We start from the raw sequence: 25148 nt of genomic DNA, 5'->3' as shown, positions 1-25148 counted from the left end.
CGTACAAAGGGTTTCATTTGTGATCTGCGATGACGCAAGGACTTGAGCATTCCCCGATAAACGACGGTCCGTCTCCGGAACTCCTCGGGTTCGGATTGGGAAGGGAATCTGGTGATTGCTACTTCAAAGACGGAACCTCGAGATAGGTACTGCATTCAGCACAGTCCAAAAGTGTTTGCCTCTATAAGAAAAAACTGAATCCTTTGCTTACTCAATTCCGTACCCATTCGACAATCGCCGTATGGAATCTAAGTGTCAACAACTAAACAACGCCAGTAAGCTCCGGGAATTAAATACTAAGTACTAGTATCTCCTGGCCCAAAAGCATCCTACACATGTACTTTTACAAGGCATTGCGTCAGCAATCAATTAGGCGACTCTAAAGATGTATGCTTTGACAAACGGACTCTTCACAACGGGCCTCTGCCCAAGATCGGAAAGTAGAATGAGCTTCGAAATCTGTGATAGCTACACCGAGGGCCCGACGTCTTCGATGGACTCGGCTTAGGAATCGTTCACAAGGCCCCTAAGTCGTCATGTTTGAAAGGTTCGAATCTTGAGAGCCCAGCGTATAATCCTTCAATGCAGTCGCTCCCTTTCTCCCTTAATCAAGACGTCACCGTCGCTTATAATGTTTCTACTGCGCATTCAATAATAAGCATCGATGGCTTGCTTGTTTCTGCCAGTCCCCAGTAGAGTAATTGACAAGGTCGGTCAACGACCCAATGCCGAATAAAGTTATAGTTGAGCGTTGCGGCATGACGTCAATGTCGTCCAGTGCGCAAGCTCAAGGTAGAGTTTGACTGCTTCCCCGTTCTCATTCTTAGACTCGATGATCTGTGTTCTCTGTCGAAGTTGTTCTGTCAAATTGTGTCAGCTGTCTTTTCGTACATCCTTTCACAGCGGCACGGCCTCAACACTTCAAAGATGTACTCTTCAACCCCCTGGTGGGGTTGCCTCTCTCTACCGACCTCCATCTTCACTTCTCCTATCGCCGCCATGCTCACTCCTGTCGTAGCAGGTGGCTTGGTAGGATATTGCACTCTACGTACGTTGCAGCACGCGGAAAAGTCCAAGATCTATTCACTGATTGCCTGCTCCAGCAAGGAAAAAGCATCGACTCTACGACAGCATTCGCCGGCCTCGCGGCTATCCTCCTGCTTGGCTCTTCGGCCCCGTTTGGACTCTGCTATACGCCTGCATGGGCTATGCTTCCTACCGCGCAACCGTTTCTGGACTGTCCTCTCCGTCCTCGTCAGTCCGTCACGTCGCGCACTTGTCGCAAACCCTGTACACTGCGCAGTTAGCAGCGAATCTGGCCTGGATGCCGCTGTTTTTCGGGTTTCGAAAGCCCTTCGCTGCACTGATAGATATTCTGCTTCTGACGGGAATGGTACTGGGTCTTACCTGGAACTATTCCCACATCGATACTGTCGCGGCTTGGTTGCTGGTTCCCTATGCCGCCTGGTTAGGGTATGCGGCGTACTTGAATTATGGGACTGGATATCTGAATCAATGGGACATTTCGGATAATACTGTCGAGAAAAGGAAAGGCAAGAACGGGCCAAAGCGGATAATGACGGTTGAGGGCATATCATCAAGGTGTATGCAGTACATTAGTATATACTCACGAGTCCAGGCCACAAGAACATTTAATGTGAGCTGTTTATGCGGGGTAGCAGAGGCGATAGCGGTCCTGACATCTGTTGATCATCTGATGAATCGGTCGAAGTCCAAAACACAACGCCTCCTCATCGCCGGCCTCGCGGCTATCCTCCTGCTTGGCTCTTCGGCCCCGTTTGGACTCTGCTATACGCCTGCATGGGCTATGCTTCCTACCGCGCAACCGTTTCTGGACTGTCCTCTCCGTCCTCGTCAGTCCGTCACGTCGCGCACTTGTCGCAAACCCTGTACACTGCGCAGTTAGCAGCGAATCTGGCCTGGATGCCGCTGTTTTTCGGGTTTCGAAAGCCCTTCGCTGCACTGATAGATATTCTGCTTCTGACGGGAATGGTACTGGGTCTTACCTGGAACTATTCCCACATCGATACTGTCGCGGCTTGGTTGCTGGTTCCCTATGCCGCCTGGTTAGGGTATGCGGCGTACTTGAATTATGGGACTGGATATCTGAATCAATGGGACATTTCGGATAATACTGTCGAGAAAAGGAAAGGCAAGAACGGGCCAAAGCGGATAATGACGGTTGAGGGCATATCATCAAGGTGTATGCAGTACATTAGTATATACTCACGAGTCCAGGCCACAAGAACATTTAATGTGAGCTGTTTATGCGGGGTAGCAGAGGCGATAGCGGTCCTGACATCTGTTGATCATCTGATGAATCGCAGTCACTCTTTGAGTACCTTTCTCACTCTGTTGTTTGTCATTCCTTTGTCTCTTGCATTTCGTTTGTCGGATGATGTACATAAATTGAGGTCACTCCCACCCACATGGATGGGTAAGTAGACTCAGTGAGAATTGACGATAGCCTTACCGTCGGCATTTACTTCTCTGAAACTTTGACATGCTACAAAACCTGCCATAATTCAACAGGTTATGAGCCCGGCGCCTTAGTGGTCTGGGCTACTTCGTCGTCTGTTGCGTCCCTCCTCATGGTATGTCACTGTTAGTCGCGGCGGTGCTTGGTCATCGGATTGTCTGTATGGCATACACCTCGTGAGGTCGTCGCCATCGGTGTTTGAGTTCGTCCCGTGGAGGGAGAAGGCATTTTCATCGAAAGTCCGTATTCGTCGTGTTTGCCCTGTTATCCCGTGGAGGGAGAGTGTGCCCGTGGAGGGATTTCGTCTTCCCGTGGGAGACTGCGTTCGTCGTGTGTGTCGTTCTCACGAAGGGATCGTGTACTCCTGTGTCAGGAGAGTGTGCTCCCGTGGAGGGAGATTGCGTGCTCTGTGAAGGAGCCGTGTTTGTCGAGTTCTTCCCGTTGAAGAGTTACGTCTTTGGATTCGCCGACATGAAAACAGACTATGTCAAGGTCGAGCCGTTGCTCGGCAGCTCGAATTACAAGAAATGGTACAAGTCGATGAGTGTGCTGCAGACGGAAGGGCTGTGGCTCTTAGTGAACGGATGGGAAACATCACCGGAACCACCAAAAAGGGGAAAGGACGATTCTTTCCAGAAGAGCAGCGAAAAGGGAAAAGAACCCGAGTACGATGAGAGTGACCCGACCTTCCTTCAAGAGAAGAAAGAGTGGGCTACCAAGAACTACAAGCCGCTAGGTCTTATACGCGGTTCATTGAGCGATCATCTACAGGATGTCTGCATCAATGCCAATAACGCGGCAAAGCTGTGGGACCAGCTGAAGCATTTCGACGTTCAGGCCAGTGACTGCGGCATCGAAGGCCTGGTAGAGGCTGTGAACCTCAGGATCGAAGATTGCAAGGACGGAAACGACTTCGTCTGTCGAATGAGAGCGGCACTCATGAAGCACGAGTTGAGCTTTCGAAACGGCAAGAAATTGGGTGAACATCAGAAAGTCCAATTTCTGATCATGTCCCTGCAAAGGGATTGGCAATATTGGTTGTCATCGTTTTTTTTTTTTGGCCGCGCAGTACAAGCAGGACGTCACAACCTTCGAAGAAGTTGCGGAAGCTCTTGTGAAGGAAGACCGGAGACGTCGGCGGTATTACGAAGGAACAGCAAACCGTGTCAAAGGAAGGGGCCAAAGAGGTCAGAAAGAAATCGTCTGTTATCACTGCAACAAGAAAGGGCACAAGAAGGCAGATTGTTGGGATCTACACCCTGAGAAGAGGCCCCAGAAGGATCAGGAGGACCAGAGCCTGGCAAACCTGGCAAGAGGATGTGAATGTGATGATGATGATACCGTCAGTGGTGACATCTTATTGATGCGTGATGATTTCACGAAAATGTCTAGGGGTCCCGTGAGGATCCGTCCTGACAACGAGGTGATCGGAACAACAGGAATCAGTCCAAGGAAGCCACATGTCCGCCATGCAAGTCGCAAGGGGTGGATTATCGACTCTGGGTCAACGGATCACATTGTCAACGACAGATCGCAGTTTGTTCCTGGCACAGAAAGGCCATTTCGGAAAGGAATTATTACGGGAACCGATCAGATTGTTTACTCGGAGTCTATCGGTAACGTAGAAGTCATCTAGGCGATGCCAGACGGTCCAGCAAGAAAGACAACAATAACCGATGTACTCTACATACCAGAGGTACCCCTGAACATTTTAGGGGTGATTCGGCTTAGCGAGAAAGGCTACGGTGTCAACTTTCTGCGGAAGGAAGTGACGATCACGAGATTGAAAGACGGTGCAGTCATCGGCTACGGCGATGTTATTGGGACTGCGTATTACCTTCGAGTCAAAGAGGTCTTTAGAATACCCTGTGTTTGAACCACCAAGTCCGCCAGCATCGCTAAAGATGTGGCCAGAAGATAAGGCATTCGCAGCCGTTGATCGAACCACCAGTGAAAGTCTCGGACCAAACGAAAGGGAGATTTTCGGCATCATTGTTGAGAAAACAAGTGAAAGGAAAGTTTCGCCAGTTGAGTCGGTTGCCGAGCGCAACAGCGATGCTCAACCAAATGAAAGTGTGGTCCACGATAAGCCAGAAGAAGATAAGAAAGAAAGCGAGAAAGCTTCACCAGTTGACTTGGCCATTGAGTGTGGCACCGATATGGAATTGGAGAGTCCGAGTGCGCCTATGGTTCACGATGAACCAGAAGAAAAGGAAGTCAACGATAAGTCAGTTGATGGTCATGATCATGAGAGATCGGCCGAAATTGTTGGAGTTTCGCCATTGAGACGTGGTGCACATGAAAGCGAGTTGAACGAATCGTTAGCTATTGACGTTGCAGAGGAGATTGTTCCTGATGAATTTGAGATGAGATCTGTTCCGGACAGAGGTTTCTCGGCCTACTGGGACTATCAGAACGAAAATGCTATTCGTCAGTGGTGTCTTGAGAGGCATCTTGCTCATGTGCTTTTGACTCTCCTTCGTCTGCTGTTGACAAGGAAAAGGATCATTCGTCCTTTGGCGGTGACCCGGTTGTTCATTCAGGGAGGGCTGTCGACGCCCATCCACTTGCAAGTTTGGGGTTCCACGCTGTGTCTTCTTGAGAACTGTGCTTCAAAGTCGCGAGGTTTACTTCTGGAAGTACTTGGACCCTTCAAGGCGCGCTGGGCGCTCAACAATTTGGTCAAGGTCCCTGTCAAGTGCGATCTAAGGGATACATGAAGGTCGAGTTGACACGCTACTGGGCGATTCATCAAGGGAGGGTGTTGATTATCTGATGAATCGCAGTCACTCTTTGAGTACCTTTCTCACTCTGTTGTTTGTCATTCCTTTATCTCTTGCATTTCGTTTGTCGGATGATGTACATAAATTGAGGTCACTCCCACCCACATGGATGGGTAAGTAGACTCAGTGAGAATTGACGATAGCCTTACCGTCGGCGTTTACTTCTCTGAAACTTTGCCATGCTACATAACCTGCCATAATTCAACAACATCCGCGACGTTGGCTGTCAGCTCATGATGTTGATGCTACGGTACCGCTCTGGTGTCTGTAGCATCTGTTTTGCTCGCAGATGAATTTATTGAAAGTGCGATTGACAGTGATAATTCAATACTCTCCGTGGAAAGGCGATCGAGCCATGTTGACTTGTAGCAATAGCGTTGCTTCGCTGTTTGCTCATTGTAGTATTGATCGCCATCGAATGACCATGCAAACTACGGCCCGATGGTCATGAATCAAATCACCAGGCTGAAGGATCAGCTAGCCTAGAAGGTAGTCCTGTGCAAGTGACATCAGGTACATGTAGATGTAGGGCACTCCAGACTTGATCTCTACTACCGTGTAGTGGGGTTGATGACCATTCGGAAGATTGGACGGCCGCGATTATCGAACGGCTGGGATCTTGGCTAAGAAGTACAGTGCCATCAGACTGATCAGAGCCTCGTCGGAGCAGGGCCATGTGAAGATCACAGTATGATTACAATCCACAATCTAATGTTGATAATCAGGTAGTGGCCACTGGAACTGGAAAATTTGCCGTTCTTCACAAGGATCTAATTTTCATGGGGTTGATGAGGTGGGAACCCGTCAACCTCGGCAGCCAGGTGGGAGTATGTCGAATCAAAGGCGACAAGACGGGATGAGTCCATTCACTCAGTAAGTCCATGCATGCCACTACTACCTTGGGTACCTAGAGGTATGTTTTCCGACGTCCCGTCTTGGTACCGGCTGATTGTAGGGTTCTCTATGTCACGTGTTTTGGTAGGTAGTATCCATCGTTCAAGGATACGACAGGGCAGCAAAAATTCTACCGAGAACACAGGCCACAGGTACTCCGCGCACGGTCCTGCGTTATGTACCGGAATACATTCACCAGGAGAAGCATAGATATGGGTGCTCCCGATTAGAGGTGTCGATCATGAGTCATGGCCGGGAATCCGGTTCGATGGGTACTGTAATGCAGGATGGCCATTGTAGGTCTCCAACTTCCATGCCACTCGTACCAGGTACAAGAAATGATGCGTAGGACGAGCTCCTAATTGAGAAGGATTCCATTGGCTTTAGCACGGAGTCTTCTGGTGAGGAGCCTGAGTTAAGGACCACGGATTCCTCTGCAAGCTTAAGCTTAGTTCGTGGGGCAGTGGGCCTTCGTCGGGAAGACCCTTGCTCCAGTACGGCCTGGAGATCCTGAACCGAAGGGGCAGACTAGTCAAAAAAAAAGTTAGGTTAGCGGCAGTCCGACTGGATAATCATTGACTGCACTCATCACAAGAACCACAGCTATTCTCCATCTTTTGCTCATGAATGTCGCTAAGTATGACCTCGTATGAGAGTTACGGTATGCATTAAGCATGCTAAGCTTCTCCAAGGGTCACACCGGCTATCAATGCAGAAATCAATGTCGTACAGAGACCCCTGTCTACTCACGTGGAGTTCGGGCCCTGGGGGCTCGATGCAATGCTCGCGCTGCTGGAGTCATACAGTAACCTCACACCTGCTCTTGCGTACAGAGTGATGGAATAGCATCAGGCATTCGCCGAAGAGCAATGGAAGGTGTGAATAGAATATGCAGCATACCCTAATCTGCAAGTCCACATGAGAGCATTGTTCAGTCATGAGAGCGTTCTTCGTTACATTCCTGAAGATTTGTTGACCTTTTGCCCCTCCTGAATGTTCAGCAGAATCTGCCCTCTTGACGAGATTTTGGAGATAGATTCCCCATGAAAAAATTTGGTTGATCGCAATCGTCTGTTCATGGATTTAAATGCCTTTCTGCTCCCTGTTGTGGGAGTTTTGAATCCTCTTCCATCTTTGTAGACTTTCTTGAACCTGAACGCTCCCTTAGGTATATCCTTTATATCCTCTTCTGCCGATCTGCTATTTTCAAACCACTTCGTTGGGCTTGGACGGCTGGTGCCGACAGCATCATGAAGTTCGATTCACTCCTTCTGCGCCTGGGCTGGCTGGCTACCGCCATGGCCGCTGCGATTCCGTCTTCAGCCAATACGTCGAGTCTGGCTACTCGAGCAACAGATTATCGGTCCGTGACCTACTTTGTTAACTGGGTATGTATAGTGCAGGCAAATGCTTTTGAGATATGAAACAAAAGAAACATCACCGTGCCAGGGACTGACAATGATGCATAGGCAATATATGACCGCAACTTCCAACCTCAGGACTTGGACACCAGCACGGTTACTCATGTTCTCTACGCCTTCGCCAATGTCCGGCCGGAGACTGGGGAGGTGTATCTCACTGACACGTACGCGGATTTGGAGAAGCATTATCCAGACGACTCTTGGAGTGAGCCAGGAAACAACGTTTATGGCTGCATAAAGCGCTTCTTCCTTTTGAAGAAGCAGAACCGCAACCTCAAGGTGCTTCTTTCCATTGGCGGATGGACTTATTCTCCGAATTTCCCAAAGGCTGCCGCCACCGACGCCGGAAGGAAGAAGTTTGCTGAAACTGCCGTGGCCTTTGTGAAGGACCTCGGACTCGATGGTCTTGACATTGATTGGGAGGTAATGATCATTCTGCTTCGACTTTGACCCTTCGGCCTCCGGCTGACGGAATCTTTGTAAAAGTATCCGCAAAATGATCAAGAAGCAGCGGACTTTGTTTCCCTTCTAAGAGAAGTGAGATTGGTTAGTGATCCTTCTCGATCTCCAACCGAGTTGAACTCTGACCGAGATCGCTGCAGGCTCTTGATCAATACTCGGCCCAACACGCCAACAACAAACATCTTCTTCTGACCGCTGCAGTTCCAGCCGGTAAGTTCGGCACATAAGTTGCTCCATGGGGATACTGAGCATCTAGGTCCGTCAAACTACGAGAAACTTCACATGAAAGACATGGATCAGTACTTGGACATGTGGAACCTCATGGCCTATGACTACAGCGGATCGGTAAGCACTTTTCTCAGTCAGTCTGTTGAGGACCGCTTATTAAATCCACTGCAGTGGGACACAACTGCCGGCCACATGGCGAATTTGTACCCCTCCGACTCCGACCCTGACTCGACGCCATTCAACACCGAACAGGCAGTGAACTACTATATCAGTCAGGGAGTCCCGCCGAAAAAAATCATCCTGGGTGTTCCGCTCTACGGACGGGCGTTTACCAACACGGATGGTCCGGGCACCCCCTTCAGCGGTGTTGGGCCTGGATCCTGGGAAGATGGGGTCTGGGACTACAAAGCCCTCCCGCGCCCGGGTGCTGAGGTGACCGAGCTGGAGGACATTGGCGCGTCCTACTCGTACGATGCGGCTGAGCGGACGATGATCAGCTACGACACGCCGGCCATCGTGCAGAAGAAAGCCGCTTATATACAGGAGAAAGGCTTGGGTGGTGGGATGTATTGGGAAAGCAGCTCGGACAAGGTAGGGGCTGAGAGTCTCGTTGAAACGGTACGTCAAGACGAAGCCCCGTAGCAAATGTTTTCCTCCTAGCTGATGACTCACACCATTCCAGCTTATAAACAGCCTTGGTGGCAAAGGGTGCCTTGAGCAAGAAAAGAACTTGATCAGCTACCCTGCGTCTGTTTATGATAACATCCGAAACGGCTAGATGAAAATCACCGATCGAGGTGGTTTCTGCCTCCCTTTTCACTGTCCATAAGTTTGAGGATGACTTGTCTTGCTCACGGCTGCACTGCCTGTCTGGAAGGTGCTAGATGCTTCTTTTCTTCGGTGACACAACTGCTAGCTGTACCGGTACTGTACCTACCTACCTACCTACTTCTTGACTTGTATTATCTTTGCCCGTGCTTGTGCCGGGAATGACAATTCTAAATCGAAATCAGTATGTCTGAATTGGGTATAGACTGTAGTCTCAAGTGTGCAATACTTGTAAACGAGTCTAACGCCCGAGGTTTCCTGATGCTATAGAGGCAAAGCATAGCCCTGTTCAAAGGAGTAGCAATAGCTACTCCTAAAGAGTGACTCAGCTGGCCAGCAGTGTCAAGGCCACATATCTACCCCAGAGTCGCCACTGTCATCATTGGCAGTGAGTCTCAAGGATCCAATCTCGTCGGACTAGCCAGTGGCCACAATGTTCTGCCTCGGTAGGGAGAGCATGCCTTCAGGCCAGATTCCGCAGAAAACGGTAATAGAACGCATTGTATGTAGTTTGTTCCCTCTTCTCATTGGGATTTTCGAGCAGTCGTTCCGGATTTTCATTGGGAGGACCTGAAGCTCGAGAACTCCGCCCTTCCCTCGTGGTATTTCGCAGCAGACTTGAATGTCGACTGAGAAGCTAGATTCGGGTAGGAGTTGGGGTACTTGACCGTGGAGCATTTCGACGACGATGATGTTGGTAAAGTCGCTGATCTCGCAGTTACCCATCTCCTCCGACTTACCTCAGCGACGGCACTCTTGCTTCTCCGTTCTGTGGAAAAAAAAAATTGTTACTATTGCCCCAATTTCAAAATCCCATGAACGTGTGCTGTCAATGCTGTGCTCAAGACTCTCTGTCAGTCAGAGTGGTGTGTTCCTCGAAGTTGCTCCGCATTAGGTTACCCCGGAGCTGGCTTCGGCTATACGAGTACGTCCAGTACTCAGCCGGCTCAATCTCCAGCATATTTGGAGCTCCGAGTTCCATGTAGATTGGAGACTAGGCCTAGGTACCTAGGTTAGCAAGTGTCCTCATCAGTCTATTCCTTTCTAGCTTTCCTCCCAGCTCCTAGCAGTCCGACAGAGCGAACCTACCATTGAAGAGGTATAGTTAATATTACGGAGTACTACTCTTCTATTCGGTAAATAAACAGCTGGCCTTGTCACTGGTCAAACGCGAAACGGTGAAACGGTGACTGTTGGATTGATGCCTGAGGCTGTAGTCGAGCAGAGGGAGACCATTCCTAATCTGGAATAACCTAACTCCAGTTTACCCTCCAAAGATCGGTGTGCAATTTCAGAGTCGGGGTGTGCATTATGCAAGAGGAGCTCCCCCGTCAGAGGACGGTTCAGGCCAACTTAGGCCGGCAAGAATGTTGAGCTTTCGATGGAGTGAGCCTCAGCAATCAAGCTAAAAACCATGTCGGACGACGCAAAAAAAAGCGTCGCAGACCTCTCGTCGAAGCTGGCGACAGCTCCCAAGAAATCGCTCTTTGAACGACAAAAGGCAGAAGCAGCAGCGAAGCGCGAACGCGAACTTGCAGAAACCGCCGCGGTCTACGAGGACTTTGTGAAGTCGTTCGAGGAAGATGGCGACAGCTCGAGTTCCCGCACTCATTATTCCACGCAAAGACAGAGACCATCCGGCTTTGGACCGCCCGGCCCCGGCAGCCTCGGTCCGGCCGGTGGTGGTCCTGGCCCTGGCAAGAGACACTTTACGAGCTCCTCAAACCGCGTTTCCGGCCCAGGCAGTCTAGGCCCGCCGCCGTCGCTGAATCGAAAGCGAACCCACGATGCGTTTTCCCGCGATCGCGATTACGGGCGCCTTTCGTCCTCGAAGCCCGATAATGCTTTCGACGCCGCCTCGGCCTTCCGAGCTTCGGACGACGAAGACGAAGAGTCTGCGGACCGGAAAGAAGCCGAACGGGCCGCGGCAAAGCCGACGGTATATCTTGCCTCGTTACCGCCCGGCACGTCGCCGGCGGTTATCAAGTCGTTGATTCCACAGAATCTCTCGGTCGATAATGTCAAGATCCTCCCACCATCGGGCCCGTCCACGGATCGGAGATCCACTTCGGCGATCGTCACGTTGTCGAGCGAGACCGCAGGGTCCGATATCGATGCGGCTGTCAGTGCGCTACAGGGCAAGTATCTCGGCCGGGGGTATTATCTCTCCATATCGCGGCACTTGTCGTCGGCTGCGATCAAGTCCGGGATGCCGGTCAGCGTTGGCTCGTCGACGACCAGCTCTCTACCGTTTGGGGCAAAGACGATCAACGTTGGTCCGCCAGGCAGACTTAACCGTGCTCCACCTCCGGGTCACCATCGGGGTGGATTTGCGCCTCCGTCGTCGTATGCGCCGCACGCTGGTCGCGCGGGGCCGACGACGCAGGTCGAAGTTAGGCCACCTTCGGACTTGAAACAACTTCGCCTGATTCACAAGACGCTGGAGAATCTGCTCAACTATGGCCCAGAATTTGAGGCCCTCCTCATGAGCAGACCAGAGGTCCAGCAAGAGGAGAAATGGGCATGGTTGTGGGATGCACGTAGCCCTGGCGGAGTATATTATCGGTGGAAACTATGGGAGATCGTCACCAATTCCCAGAGCAGAGGCCGACAATCAAGATATGAACGGCCGTCTTCAGTGTTATTCGAAGGTGGTGCAGCTTGGGTCGCTCCAGAAAAGGTGATTCGGTTCGAGTATACCACTCAGATAGACGAGTTTGTCTCGGACGATGACTACAACTCCTCGGATGAGGATTCCGACATGGAGGACGAGCGGCGCCGGAATGCTGCCGATGACACGATGGATACTGAGCGTGCGGTCCGATATATGAATCCGCTCCGAAAAGCCAAATTAACCCATCTGCTGGCACGACTGCCCACCGCAAACACGAAACTACGCCGCGGCGACGTCGCTCGAGTGACGGCTTTCGCTATTGAACATGCCGGCGAAGGCGGCGAGGAGGTGGTTGAGTTGTTGGTCGCAAACGTGCTTCGACCATTTGCTTACACTCACGCGAACCCTAATCATGAGAGAGCACACCGAGACCTTCGGGAAGACGGTAAAGCAAACGAGACAAATCCAGCGGAGGATGGGCCGTCTCGTAATACCCAGATCGACACCTCCGCAGCCAAGTTGGTTGGTCTCTACGTGATCTCCGACATTCTCTCTACGTCCGCTACGAGCGGTGTACGTCATGCTTGGCGCTACCGACAGTTGTTTGAGAACGCGTTTCGGTCGCACAAGGTTTTTGAGCACCTTGGGCGCCTGGAAAAAGACCTTGGCTGGGGTCGGTTGAAAGCCGAAAAATGGAAACGCAGCGTGGGCACGATCCTGCATCTCTGGGAAGGGTGGTGTGTATTCTCGCAGGCGGCCCAGGAACATTTTGTCCAGGCGTTCGAGAACCCGCCGCTGACGGAGAAGGAATTAGAGGCGGAAAGGAAGAAGGCCGAAGCTGAAAAGGCCAATTCTGGTTTCAGCAGCAAAGGAAAGAGCCGCTGGAAGGCGGTCGACGAGGAAAACCTGTCCGGGGGCAGGTTCGATCCCAATCAATCCGCTCCGACACAAGAAACCAGCATCACAACTGACGGGCTGGGTGAAAGCAATCTCGACGGGGAGCCCATGAGCGACATCGACGGGGAGCCCTTGACGGACAGCGATTTGGAGGACGCCAACATCGACGGGGAACCCTTAGAGATGGATGTTGAGTCGAGTGAGGGTCCAGAAGATAACGTCCGGAAAGACATCCGCGGCGACGAGGCCAAGCCTGCGGAGGGTGCTCCGTCTCAGTCGACACCGCGCGCTCGCAAGGCTCGACCGAGGGCGGAGGACATGTTTGCAGATTCCGACGAGGACGAGTCGTTACAATAGCATTTTGGATGATACTGTACGACCAAGTAATGCAGAATGTTCTGGATGGTTAAGGTTGACCGACGTTGGGTAGAAAAATTACGGAATACGGAAAAATAGGCTCTGTAAAAGGAAGGCCTCCAATTACAGTAGGTAATCAACAACTAAACCCGATAAGGGCTACACCCCACCGTTTATTCCACCCCTCCTCGACGACGTTGAGTTCTTCATACGCTGCGAGCCAAAGCACTTCTCCCGGAATTCGTTGCGGTTGCGCTTGTCTCGTGCTGAGCTCCCTTCCATCATGGCTAGTAAGTGCTTACAGGGTTGCTGAGGGCCGAGTCACGGGTTCCGTGTCTTTTTGTGCCCTCCTTTGCTCTCGTTTTCTTTTTGATGGTTGACTGACCGTTGTTTGGCTATCCAGACTTCGTGGAAGTCGCTCGTATGTTCGCGTCCGGAGCACCGTTTTCCCTTTTGTCAGAGGTTACTTGGAATACTTGGTATGGTGTCTAACGCCATGAGTCGTGTGATTCAGAACAATTCGTTCAGTTCTACTACAATACCTTTGACACAAACCGGCAAAATCTGAAAGAGCTCTACGTAAGCAATTATCGCCCGGCTTTGATGTGACGGCGACGGACCGGCGCTGATGGAAGGAATCTACAGGGTGACCAATCGATGCTCACATTCGAGACGTCCAGCGTCCTCGGAAAGGACGCCATCATGGAGAAGTTGATGGTGAGGTGTTTTTTTTTTTTTTTGGCCCCTTTCAGGCGGGATCCAGGTCTCTTCGCATGGTTCAGTTGAACTGATGCGTGAGCACAGTCGCTGCCTTTCCAGAAAGTCGAGCACGTCGTCAATACGCTGGATGCCCAGCCCAGCAACCCCAATGGCGGAGTTCTCGTCCAAGTCACGGGACATCTGAAGGTACGGACTAGAATGAATCATGGCGTCTTCTCGGGGGTTGTCTGGCCATTGCTGATGTGCAATGTTCCAGGTTGATGATGAGCAAAAGATGAGCTATACACAGACCTTCCAGCTCATCCCTGGTGGCCAGAGCTATATTGTCTTGAACGACATCTTCCGTCTGGTCTACCCTGCAGCTTGATAGATCCTATAAATTTTGCCTAGAGGACAAGCGCCACTCGAATCAAAATGTTTGATGATTTCCACTACCATCGTACTCTATTGATACTACATGGTGTCTTGACTATTGGTAAGATTTCCTTGTACAGCACAGATGGCCTGGCGACACTGTAAGTACCCATGTCCCCGTCGTTGGATTCATCTCAGTCTTCTGAGAAGTGTCGCAGTGTAGGCATGTGGTCTAGCAAGTGTATTCCTACTGTTGGCCATGCTGCTTAGCTTCTCACTCTCCCTCAGTACGGAGTACAATAGCAAAGTACCTGTCCGCCTTGTTCTGTCGGCGAGGGAAGGGGACATGGGCTACAGAAAGCGCCCAAGTACTGGGCTTGGCAGGGGAAATATGTACAGTATATATTAAGATCATGATCCCACGAATCAGTCGTCAGTAGTCCGAGCAGCTCTGCCTTTTGATTGTGTTCCATCCCTGCAACGTTGTCGCATGAGTACCATAATAAGACCGCGGAGTTGGTTAAACAAGTTACCTACTAGGCCTACCTAATAACCTATGGCAGTTTGAGGTTTAGCCTACTGGGAAATCTCCAAATCATAAATAAACATCGGCTTTCAAACCCCCGATCCTCTCCAACAAAGAACACATCAACCGGAAATAGGTTTTCCAAGGTGCGTCGATCTGCTTCGCAACTGTAGGCGCTTACGTTGCTGCTTCTTGGCACTGTTCTTCCGGGGTTGTGGGCCTTGCCTAGCTGACCGAATTGTTGAATTGAAGCTTGCCCGAACTTACCACGTCTCCGGTTCCCCAACGTCCAGAGTTTTATTCGCGATCCCTTCCAGCCAGACGAGCTTTCAACGAGTCAAGATCACGCGAGATCCTCGGTTTCTTTCCTTTCCGCTTGTTCCTGCCGCCGCGTTGCTTCGCGTTCCTTTGAACGATTATCTTCGAAGACGATGTCTTTGGCAGAGGAGTTTCGCTCGAGAAACTTCGGTGAGTTTGTCCCAAATCGGTGTTTGTGGCCTAGATGTTTTGGCATGGTCACTAACTGTCTTGGTTTGGTGCAGGTATCTACGGGCAATGGTGCGTATTATGCTCGAATTCCCATGCATCCTCAGCTCCGCACTCGGAAGCTCTTCCTCGCCTGAACGCGGTTTACGGTCCTTTCAAATACTAGTCGGTGGCTTCGGAAAGTGCGGCGTAATGACTAACACTCATTCGTAGGACTGGAGTCATTTGCATCTTTCTCTGCTTCGCCGTCGGACTCTCCAGTCTCTTCAGCGCCAGCTTACGAATCCTGTTTGGTATAATTTGCCTGTGAGTGCGGGAATATCTACACATGGCTGTTGCTCTATGCTCATATTTCTTCGCCAGGGTCTACTCTCCGATCATCCTCTTTGTTGAAGTGCCGTTCCTGCTGCGCATATGCCCGACATCCGAGAAGTTCGACAATTTCATCCGCCACTTCAGCACCCACTGGATGCGCGCCGCCATGTACGTGATCATGAGCGCGGTGCAATGGGTTAGTCTCGTCACGGGCGCGTCTCCTCTGATTGCGGCCGCCGTCCTTTTGGCCCTTGCCGCCATCTTCTACGCACTGGCTGCCGTCAAGAGCCAGGAGTTTGTGAGCAGCAAAACGCTCGGCGGCGCCGGGCTGATGCGGATGGTGGTGTGATCTTCCGGAGTCTGACCAGTGATTGTTGTTCCGGCTTGAAAGACATACCATCGACGGATTGAATGAGAGACAGAGTACGATGCTGGGTCGAAGCTTGCTTGACTTGGCTTCAGGGTGGTTTACGACTGTAACGGGGCTTTGAGATACCTCCTTCGTTGGCTTTGTGTTTCGATCGCACTCGGCGATACGCTTTCTCATGCTATCATGGCATTGTATTGTTAAAGATTGCTTTCTATGTCGCAAGAGGGCAGCCACCAACTGTATTGTACTACGTTGATGGTTCAGCGGATATGGTGCATCGTCTCAGGACAATGAGCAAGTTACTGTACCATTTTGTTAGTGATACCATTGAGATCATTCATATTCGAGCTCATCATACATAGCGTCCATGACATTTCTGTTCACGATTTTGAAGTTGGTTCAAGGCATGTCTTTGGCTGAGCTTATCCTATTTTTGTGGCTGAGCTGCAATGGTTCTACGGTTGAGCAAAGCTGCCTGAGGCAGAGATCTTGAATACCCTCTTCGCAAACTTGGTTCATTCCAACTTTGTGAGGTTGGCCTGTTGTTCTCTGCGAGGTTGGGTTTACAAATGCGCCCATCATTCCAAAGCATGGCATCTGCTTGATATGATCGATCATGGTCTGATAGCAGATAGGTACCTAAGTACCTTCCAAAAGATGTGACTCTTCTAAATCCACGCACCATGCTCTAATCCATTCGCCACTGACCCACGTACTGTTACAGCCAATCGACAAACTGCATGCCAGTCTTGGCTGTAAAAAACGGTATCATGACGGTGTTGGTGAGTGGGCCAATCAGGGCAGGTTCGTGGCAATAAAGCAACCAGTATCTCTGGAAAGCCTGATTGGTGAACCCCCCTCTGAGGTCATTATTGTCCCTAGGGGCATGTTGTTGAACATCATACGCCATAGTTAGGGCGTTGAGTTCATTGACAATACTTATTCATGTGCAGAATCACTATCGCTGGTTGAGGTCTGGAATCTCCAATCGACCACTTCCCGATTGGATGTCCCAATCGACGAGATCCCATTCTCTCTGCCCTCCTATCATCCACGTTTCTCTCCAATTAGTACTTCAGTTCCCAGCGAGCTACTACTGGGACCACGAAGCACCGTCCCAGCATTTTCTGGGCAAATCAAGGTTTGTGTCTGGCTGTTCTATTTGCCCTGTTGAATTCTTTGAGAGGTGAGTTGAGGTCATTGGGCTTCAATTCATGTCTCGTGCCTCGTCGTCAGCTTCTATAAACACAGTGGGAGCCCTGGGGAAGCGGTGTGCATCACCTCTGATAAGCCACCTGTCTCATGCAACTCGAAGATTGCCTGTTTCTCTACAATCTATCTGGTAACTACGAGTTATTCTTCTGTGTTGAATTGATTCCCTTGTTTCTAGTCCTGTGCCTTTGGGATCTCTCTGAGCGTGACTCCCCGCGGTTAGTCACGGCTACAGGAGGAAGAGAGAGGCATCTCTCCTCCACGAGTCTCTGACTGGTCGTGCCTCTGTTGAATGATTCACTTTGGGCTCTTGAAATGATCTGCACATTGTTGGCTGGATCGACCGAGTAGTGCTAACCGTTCCTGCACTCCAGTCACCCTCCCATTAGTCTTTGAACCAGTACCTTCGCCATGTCTGCTCCAACAGCACCGGCTATACCACCTCGCCCGGCAAGATCGCCTCGAAACGCGGCCGTCAATGCTCCCTCAATACCGCCTCGTCCCGCCCATCGCCGGACCGATTGGTCGACATCGCCCTTGCGAGACAGCTATGCGCCGTCTCCTTTGAACGATCCTCCTTCCGGTGCAGGCGTTGCTCGGACGACGTCAAATGATGCACCGCAGCGCCCGCCGAGTGTCACGATCCCTTCACTGGGTGAAGAAGGCATCGAGTATGAAGATCTTCCGGTCGAAACGGGGTCGTCAGAACAGGCCACCCCGGCGGAGACGAGAAACGTCAGCAGCGACCTGCAGCTGCATGCCCCCAAGCCGTCACTGCCCCCTTCGAGCGCGAAGGCTAAGGTCCAGGCCGTCACTCGAACGGATTCGCGACAGGCTGCCGCAGTGGGTGTGGGCAAACCACCCACCCCAACGTCGCAGGACAATGACGACGCGGAGAGAAAAGGTCGACCCCTGCATTCGAAGCCGACCATTTCGCGCGGGGCATCTTCCGCCACATCTGCGAGCCGTCGCGAGTCGCTTGCCCAAAATGAGGATCAAGAAGATTCCGACATCGGCCAGCGCGTTCCCATGTACCCTGATGCGGGCCCTGTGCAGGCACCATCGCCGGCACCACGTTCCGCCTCTGTCTCGAGTCGTCACCATCACCGGACTTCTAGCAGCCGGGACATCCTGCCTCCGGGCAGCTACGGGCTTCATGGCCATGGCGTGCATTCCACCGATAAGTTCGAGAAGGCCTGGTATGAGAAGCACCCAGATGAGCTCGCTCGTGAGGAGGGCCAATACGGTCCCGCCATTGCCCCGCGACCGGACTGGGCCCTGAGCAGCGACGATCTCAACCGGATCGTCCGTTCTTCGGCTGTAAAGGGTAACGGAATCGGTGAGTTGGGATCTGCGTGGACAAAAGCATTATATCTCTAACGGCGACAATGCAGGCACCTCTCCCGCAGTGACGGGCACCCCGGAGGAAGAAGTCGGCTACATTGCAACTGAGGAGTATGCTCGTCTGGCAAGTCCAGCGCCCAGCGCTGCGCGAAACGATGCGTCGCAGCCCGCGGTCGAGTCGCCTCTTCGACAGGCAAATGCTCCAGACGATTTGGAGCGTACGCGTAGTGTCCAGTCCGTAGCCAGCAGCGATGCGGGCCGCGTAATTCATGTTGATGACCCACATCTTCATGATAGCGCGGACCACACCGCTCAAGAGGCGGATGACGTGGCCGTCGATGACGAGCCGATTTTGGCTGCTGATGAGGTGCGCCCGGAGTCCGCATTCATGCACCCTGCTGTGTCGCCCAGGCGCATGAGCACCGACCTGCATGAGGCCGACGTCGCGCGTAGCCGCACTCCTAGTGGCACCAGCAGTCGACCCAGCAGTCTGCACCGCGCCTCACTCTCGCTCGCTCGCTGGAGCTCACGCGGTGAAGAGAGGGAGGACGCTCACACGCCTCTAGAGGACGTGGAAGAATATGAGCCCTTGTTCCCTGACGATGACAAGGGGGAGAAGCCGATTCCTCCGGAGGAGCGGTTCAAGCAGCGGAACGATGCGCTCAAACGCCGCTTTCCGAGTCAGGATATCTGGGAAGACGCTCCGGATAGTTTACAGCTGCAGGCGAGCGTCTCCACTCCGGAAATCCCCAAGGAAGAGTCCGCCAAGCAAGCAGAGGAGCAGCGGGAGAAGGAGCGGGAGAAGGAGGCGGAGCAGACAGAGTTTCAGATGGCAGCGGAAGCCCCCCAGCCAGAGAAGCCGCCGCGTCCGGAGACGTTGCAACGCCGCTTTCCCAGTCGGGACGTCTGGGAAGACGTTCCTGAGAGTCAGCAATTGGTGACAACGGTGCAGCCTACGGAGAACAAGGTGACCAGCCCGGAGAACGCGAAACCAGTAGTACCCCCGCGGCCAGCCATTCCCGCGCGCCCGCAACGGGCCAAGCCCAGTCTATCGCCAGAGGAGAAGAAACCGCCGCAGATCCCTGAACGGCCCAAGCCTTCGGTGCTCGCTCGCCTGCCCAAGATCGCGAATCAGAACGCTGCAGAGGCGGCGGCACCCGAGAGCAAGCCACGGCCAGCTGTTCCCGCCCGCCCGGCAGGAGGCAAGATCGCAGGTCTGAAGGCGAACTTCTTGGCGGACCTGAACTCGCGCCTGCAAGCAGGACCGCAGGGACCAAAGCCCAAGAAGGAGGAGAAAGAAGAGGCGGAAAAGGAGGAGCAGCCACCGGCCGAGAAGAAGCCGCTGAGCGATGCGCGCAAGGGCCGTGCACGAGGACCTGCGCGGAGGAAACCGACAACGGCCGGTGCCGCCGGTGCCGCCGGGAGCTCGCAGCTGCCGGCCATCCCGGAGGTTCGCATCATAGAAGCCTGGAATGTCTGGGAGGTGACTGCGGATGGCACGCTGCATGTGTCGGGGACGACGATCAAATCGGCCCCCGCGGTCGTGGAAGCAAACAAGGAACCGGCCAGCGAGTCCGCGGTGGCGGTTCCTGCTTCCGAGCCACCAGCGACTGCGGCGGCGGAAGCAGAGCCAGATCGTCTGGAAGAAGAACAAGAAAAGCCGCCAACCAAGGCCGAGCAAGCTAAACCAGATGTCCACACGCCGGCGGAGGAAGGAAAGGAGTCCAAGACAGTAATAGAGGAAACCACAGCGGCGGTGACAGCTAGTCCCGGCGCGGAGGAGGAGGAGGAGGACAACGCGGCGTCAGCGATCAAGGACAGGGAGCAGGAAACATCACCATCATCAACGAACGAGAAGGACCAGTCCCTATCTCCAACACCGCCAACAGACACTAACAACAATGACTCAGCTACGAGTGAAGTTGCTCCTACTACCACCGAGGAGAAGGGATCGGATTGATTTTCTTAGCGTTAGCGATAACTACATCATGTATATGATTCGTCAGAGTAGCATCACTTTACATGAAATAGCTTCAGCGGTAATATGACAAGGAGCATTGATTTTGCTTGATTCCTCGTTTTCATTGTCGCCGTACCGGTATCTACACTAAAGCCATTGAGGTGAAACCAAGTACAGTACATGGATTAACTGGGCACGATGAACGCCATCCCATTCATTATGTATTAGTTGCCTTAGTAGGTAGTTATGTACTCGTAGAATCTTCCCTTGTTTGAGAACCCAGAAAAACCGTCCCCATCTATCTATCAGTGATGAGAAATTGATCAATCGACTCACCCCCGTACGCTGTACTGGGTCAGTTGAAAGTTGAATCGATCCGATGATGAGCCGTTCCCAAAGGGCAAAGAAAAAAGAACAGAAATGAACCCTTAAAACACACAATCGGCACTTGCCCAGACATTGCTGAAAAAGACAAAACAATCGACAAGAAAATATGAACACCCATCCCGCGGCTGGGCAGGGGGGTGGGGATGCATTATGTACAACTGACATGCTTGTTGCATCCGAGTCTCCGGATTGGGATGGAATAGAGATACGGGGTTTACTTTCGCACACCGTCCATGGCCAAAATTGGCGTTTCAACCAGCCGGTCACTCGGCACGCCTTCGCTGCGTCGTCGATGGAAGAATGAGTCGCATTCGCCAACCACGTGGTTCCATTCTGCGAGGGCGCGGCCGAGGTAGATCCTCCGCTGAATCAGGGATGGGGCGAATGTGTGTTTAGGCTCCGCCATGGCTCTTCTTTCTTGTTTTTCGTCTCTGTCTGTGTCTTTCTCTGCTTCTGCATCTTGCTCTTCTTCTTGGTGTTCGTCGGTAGAGTACGACGGGGAGGGTGCACTTGCTGTGGATGTGGAGGAACCGACAGTGCTCGGCCGTGCGGCGGCCGCGGAGGTTCCCGGGGGCTGAGTTTCGGTTTTAGAGGGTCGGTCGACGGTGGGGGTAGTGGTGACGGTGGCCCGCCGCTGGCGCTCCCGCATGGAGTTGTATGTGGCCGACGGCAGCCGCGGTGGGTGGGCACGGGCCGGCTCGTTGATCGGAAACCGCCGCTCCGGCGGCTGCCACTCGAGCGAGAACTTGAAAGAGCACGGTGGATGGTGCTGGGGAGACCCTGGTCCGGATCCCGGCCAATTGCTGCTGGCGGCTTCGTTTGACGGAGGCGGAGACGTTGGTGACATCGGTGACCCCCGATCGCGATCGTCGACAGTGCTGCCGGCATCGCCTTCCGAGTCGGAGTTGTTGCTCTCGCTGCTGCTGGGCCGTGGGTTCTCTGGTTCGGGTCCGGTCTTGGACGAGCTGAACATGTTCTTGAGCAGGCTCCATTTGCTGCCACTACCGCTGCCGCTCTTCGATTGTTCCTGAGCAGTCTCCACCCTTTGGATGATGGCGCCGCCAGAGGACAGAGTCAGCCCCGACGATGTTGGAGGGATGACTCGGTCAAACGACATCATCAAATTCGTCGGAGATGGCTGCGTGTTGGTTCGAATAATTAGCAGCCGCCGTCCCGGAGCCGGACTGCACGGGGCAGTCGGGATAAGAGCCTTTTTCTGCTTGGCCGCTTTTTCGTTCGCGACCACGTAATAAGCCCAAACTTGCTGGAGCTTGGCCGCTAAGGTACTGCAAATCTCCCTTTGAACAAACTTAGCTCTGCGTACCCATCTTCGACCGACTTGGTCACTTACATCTCCATCGAATGATTCTCCCCGGTGACTCGGGCCACCCGCCAACACAGCAACCGATGGTAGAACGCGCGCACCATCGGATTCCAGTGGCCAAAGTATCGGTAGAAACACTCGTCGTTCAGTAGTAGCCCCAAGCACAGGTCGCGATGCCGCTCTGGTGAAACGGTCCAGGTGCCCCAGACGGCATACACAAACGCAAACACGCGCATTTCGGTCAGGGAGTTCTCGCTGCGCATCATCCGTCTGCACACGTCCGTCCAAAACTCCCAGTCAAAGACCTCGTGCTTGTTCTTCTTGCCGTAGCGATGGAGGATCGGAATGGCCTCCTCAAGAAAGTCGCACAGGACATAGCAGGCATTGTGATTGAACAGGGACGTCTTCCGCGCAGCCGTTTGTAGGATGCCCGTGAAGGTCTCCGCGTACACCTCTCGCAGAGTTCCCATTTCCCTGGCCGAGTCAGACAGGATGTCGCGCAGGAGAATGATCAACCGGTTCGTCGCCATGGACCGCTGACAGTTCGCGGACGGCAGCGACGGCCCCGACATCGACGCATCTGGTCCTTCCACGAAGTCATCAAACGTCACCAGACTGGTCTGATACGGTTCCGGGGGCTGTGGCCCAGACTGTCGGTATAATGTGTCTTCCAGGACCACCAGCAATTGACTATGGACAAGCAAGACGCCCGGCGCGAAGATCCGCTTTGATTTCGGCGTGCCTTTCGGGAGGAACTCACACAGGAGAATGTGAAAATATTTCACAAACACAAAAAAGAGATCGGTCTCTCGACCGCACCAGCGAGCCGTCCAGGGCCCGTTCCACGGAATCCGAGACGCACTAAGCGGAAGTTCGGGCGGCTGGCGCAGGTACCGCACCAGGCTGGCATGCGACGAAAACGCCAACGAGGTAATAGCTGGCGGGAAGTTCAACGCCCACTCCTCGGTCGGGACATGATCTTCGCAGCCCCGGTGCACGGAAGACTCTGCCAGAACTCGACGAAGCACGTCCGAGGGCGTCTTCCACAGCCGCACGAGCATCTCAGCGACACCCGGACAAAAGTAGAACGCGTACGCGCAGGCCTTGCCGCAGAACGAAACGAGACTGGCGGGCGCAAGGCGAAGCGACATCTTCTCCACCACAAACGCCATTTGCGATAGCAGATTCTGGATAAACATGTTGCGGATGTTGTGGTTGATGGACTCAACGACGAATTCCGAGCCCCCCGAGTCCAACGACGACTTACTCGCCCGTCTCTCGTTTGTCTCCTGTGGTCCCGTCTGCGCTGTGAAGGGGATCCTCCACTCTGGCAGCATCATGATCCCTGCTGCTGCTTCTAGATAGGCTGGCCGGTCGGTGCCCGCAATGGCCTGGTTGTGCTGCTTGCCATGAAGGATCTCGAGCATCCCCGTCCACCACTTGTTCAAGATGTTGACCCGACGGTCCAGATCCTCGGGCCGCAGGTTTTGAACCGACGGGTGCGACCCGTAGCGGGCCAGAAACGGGAGCAAGGACGATCGAATCACGCTCACTTTGAGGTGAATCGACTTGGCGGTGAACTTCTGGTAGTCGGCATCTAGCGATCTGAACACGCTCCAGAGCTCGTCCTTTTTCCTCCTTGGAGGCTCAGCGGGTGCAGGAACTGGTGTGGCTCCTGGCTTTGGTAGCGGAGGTAGCGCTGGGGCCGAGACATTTTCTGTCTCTAACGAGTCTTTGCCAAAGGAGGAGGACACGCTCGACGGAGGCCCGACGGACCTGCTCCGACTCTGGGAAGAAGCTCGCGGGCGGTCCACTTTCCTTCCCAGCACAGATCTCCGGCGAGGACGACCTGCGCGTTCTGGTGCCACATCGTGTTCGGGCTGATCCTGCTTTTGGCGCAATCTCTCCAGGGACGACCGGCGAGATCGAGATGAGGGAGACGACGGGGGCGATTGCTCGCGGGAGCGTGATGTCCGCTGCGGAGAGTTTTCAGTGGGCGGGGAGGGGGTACGGGACCGAGATGACGAGATCCAAGACCTCCGCGCCAGCGTGGCGAGCCGCTCCATGGCCGGCATGGACCGGACTCTTACCGGGCGCGCAGCGACTTCCGGCAAGCCGTCAGGGGGTTGTCTGACCGCAACCTCCGAGTCATTCCTTGTTGGCTTCTCAATCGGCGTGCCATTGGCATCCCGCGACGATGGCGATTCTACCTCAAACTTGTATTGCTGCCGCCGTGACTCGGGCGCTCTGGTTCTGTTCTTGGAGATGAGGGATACGCGCCGGAGGAGCTCCCTTCTCCCAGTCGGCAGGATGCTGTCTTTGTTCACGGACGCATCGTTTCCGTTTCGAGGCACTCCGTTCACTCCACTCGATTTCTCTGCACCCGGCGAGCGTGGCTCCCTTTCCGTGTTCTGAGAGGTCGGTCTAGCAACTTTGGGGGAGCGGTGCAGGAATGATTCGGCGTTGTCGGGCTCGCTGGTACTGGCGGCAACCGGAGCTTGAAGCGCCGGTTGCGCCATCGTTCTGGGGCTCCTTTTCTTGGTCGGCGAGCGACGGCTGGGCGGGCTGCGACCAACGAACACCACGCAAGGTTAAGCCATTATTGGAGCCATTGATCTCGGAGAAAAGAGACAGTCACTAGACAGGCTCAGAGAGATCCAAGATTTGTGTGTTAATAGGAAGATTGAGTGCGTAATAACAAAAACTCAACGAGCTCCTTCACAGCTGAGCTCACCGGGGCCCACGATCGCCGGTGGATCGACCACTAGGTTAGAGGACAAATCAAGAGTGGTCGCCGGGACCAGGCGGAATTGAGTGAAGGCACGAGAATATTCAGTCGCGTTGCATTCCTCCCAGGGATGATTGAAATAACGGGTGTCACCGTGTCTCAGGTTTATGAATGGCCAAGCAGGGACAGAAACAGGCCTGGGAGCGCGTGGTGAGACAGCGATTGAGCTCTGCCTAGCGATTGAGTTACTCTGTACTGGTACAGGAGTCGGCGGTTGGGAATGATAGATAGAAAAGGGCACAATAGTACTAACTATTAGGTGGTAAAGTAATGTCTGGAGGAGTTCATCGGGGTTCGTCTAGAAACATGCATGAAATCCAGGGACGGCTGAAAACCGAGGAATCGAATGAAACGAGAGGGGAGTGAGCAATGCCTTGT

General features: G+C 53.2%; 8 protein-coding genes across 8 annotated transcripts; 7 read left to right on the top strand and 1 right to left on the bottom strand.

Moving 5' to 3' along the window:
• Positions 1–1944: 1944 nt before the first annotated feature.
• VTN31DRAFT_5637 (uncharacterized protein) lies at positions 1945–2466 on the top strand (the record flags this gene model as incomplete). Its single annotated transcript, XM_069406158.1, has 1 exon — positions 1945–2466. One exon carries the CDS (start codon positions 1945–1947, stop codon positions 2464–2466), a length of 522 nt encoding a protein of 173 aa, XP_069259794.1.
• Positions 2467–4404: 1938 nt separating this feature from the next.
• Positions 4405–5220, top strand: VTN31DRAFT_5636 (uncharacterized protein; the record flags this gene model as incomplete). The annotated part of the gene is made up of 1 exon (XM_069406157.1): positions 4405–5220. One exon carries the CDS (start codon positions 4405–4407, stop codon positions 5218–5220), a length of 816 nt encoding a protein of 271 aa, XP_069259793.1.
• A 2207-nt stretch (positions 5221–7427) lies between these two features.
• On the top strand, positions 7428–9066 carry VTN31DRAFT_5635 (uncharacterized protein; the record flags this gene model as incomplete). Its single annotated transcript, XM_069406156.1, has 7 exons — positions 7428–7565; positions 7647–8021; positions 8085–8144; positions 8201–8270; positions 8317–8405; positions 8460–8906; positions 8971–9066. The coding sequence occupies 7 exons, from the start codon at positions 7428–7430 to the stop codon at positions 9064–9066; spliced, it is 1275 nt and encodes a 424-aa protein (XP_069259792.1).
• Positions 9067–10530: 1464 nt separating this feature from the next.
• Positions 10531–12984, top strand: VTN31DRAFT_5634 (uncharacterized protein; the record flags this gene model as incomplete). Its single annotated transcript, XM_069406155.1, has 1 exon — positions 10531–12984. The coding sequence occupies one exon, from the start codon at positions 10531–10533 to the stop codon at positions 12982–12984; it is 2454 nt and encodes an 817-aa protein (XP_069259791.1).
• A 283-nt stretch (positions 12985–13267) lies between these two features.
• Positions 13268–14071, top strand: VTN31DRAFT_5633 (uncharacterized protein; the record flags this gene model as incomplete). The annotated part of the gene is made up of 6 exons (XM_069406154.1): positions 13268–13274; positions 13388–13405; positions 13499–13563; positions 13630–13701; positions 13789–13890; positions 13961–14071. 6 exons carry the CDS (start codon positions 13268–13270, stop codon positions 14069–14071), a joined length of 375 nt encoding a protein of 124 aa, XP_069259790.1.
• A 944-nt stretch (positions 14072–15015) lies between these two features.
• Positions 15016–15734, top strand: VTN31DRAFT_5632 (uncharacterized protein; the record flags this gene model as incomplete). Its single annotated transcript, XM_069406153.1, has 4 exons — positions 15016–15052; positions 15127–15142; positions 15284–15376; positions 15434–15734. 4 exons carry the CDS (start codon positions 15016–15018, stop codon positions 15732–15734), a joined length of 447 nt encoding a protein of 148 aa, XP_069259789.1.
• A 1644-nt stretch (positions 15735–17378) lies between these two features.
• Positions 17379–20271, top strand: VTN31DRAFT_5631 (uncharacterized protein; the record flags this gene model as incomplete). The annotated part of the gene is made up of 2 exons (XM_069406152.1): positions 17379–18306; positions 18362–20271. The coding sequence occupies 2 exons, from the start codon at positions 17379–17381 to the stop codon at positions 20269–20271; spliced, it is 2838 nt and encodes a 945-aa protein (XP_069259788.1).
• A 601-nt stretch (positions 20272–20872) lies between these two features.
• Positions 20873–24501, bottom strand: VTN31DRAFT_5630 (uncharacterized protein; the record flags this gene model as incomplete). The annotated part of the gene is made up of 2 exons (XM_069406151.1): positions 20873–21956; positions 22010–24501. The coding sequence occupies 2 exons, from the start codon at positions 24499–24501 to the stop codon at positions 20873–20875; spliced, it is 3576 nt and encodes a 1191-aa protein (XP_069259787.1).
• Positions 24502–25148: the final 647 nt, after the last annotated feature.

The sequence above is a fragment of the Thermomyces dupontii genome (genome assembly GCF_041956625.1).
Source record: "Thermomyces dupontii strain NRRL 2155 unplaced genomic scaffold VTN31scaffold_5, whole genome shotgun sequence".
Lineage (NCBI taxonomy): Eukaryota > Fungi > Ascomycota > Eurotiomycetes > Eurotiales > Trichocomaceae > Thermomyces > Thermomyces dupontii.
Note: the sequence above shows the minus strand (reverse complement) of the source record. Positions and strands in the feature narration are given on the sequence as shown.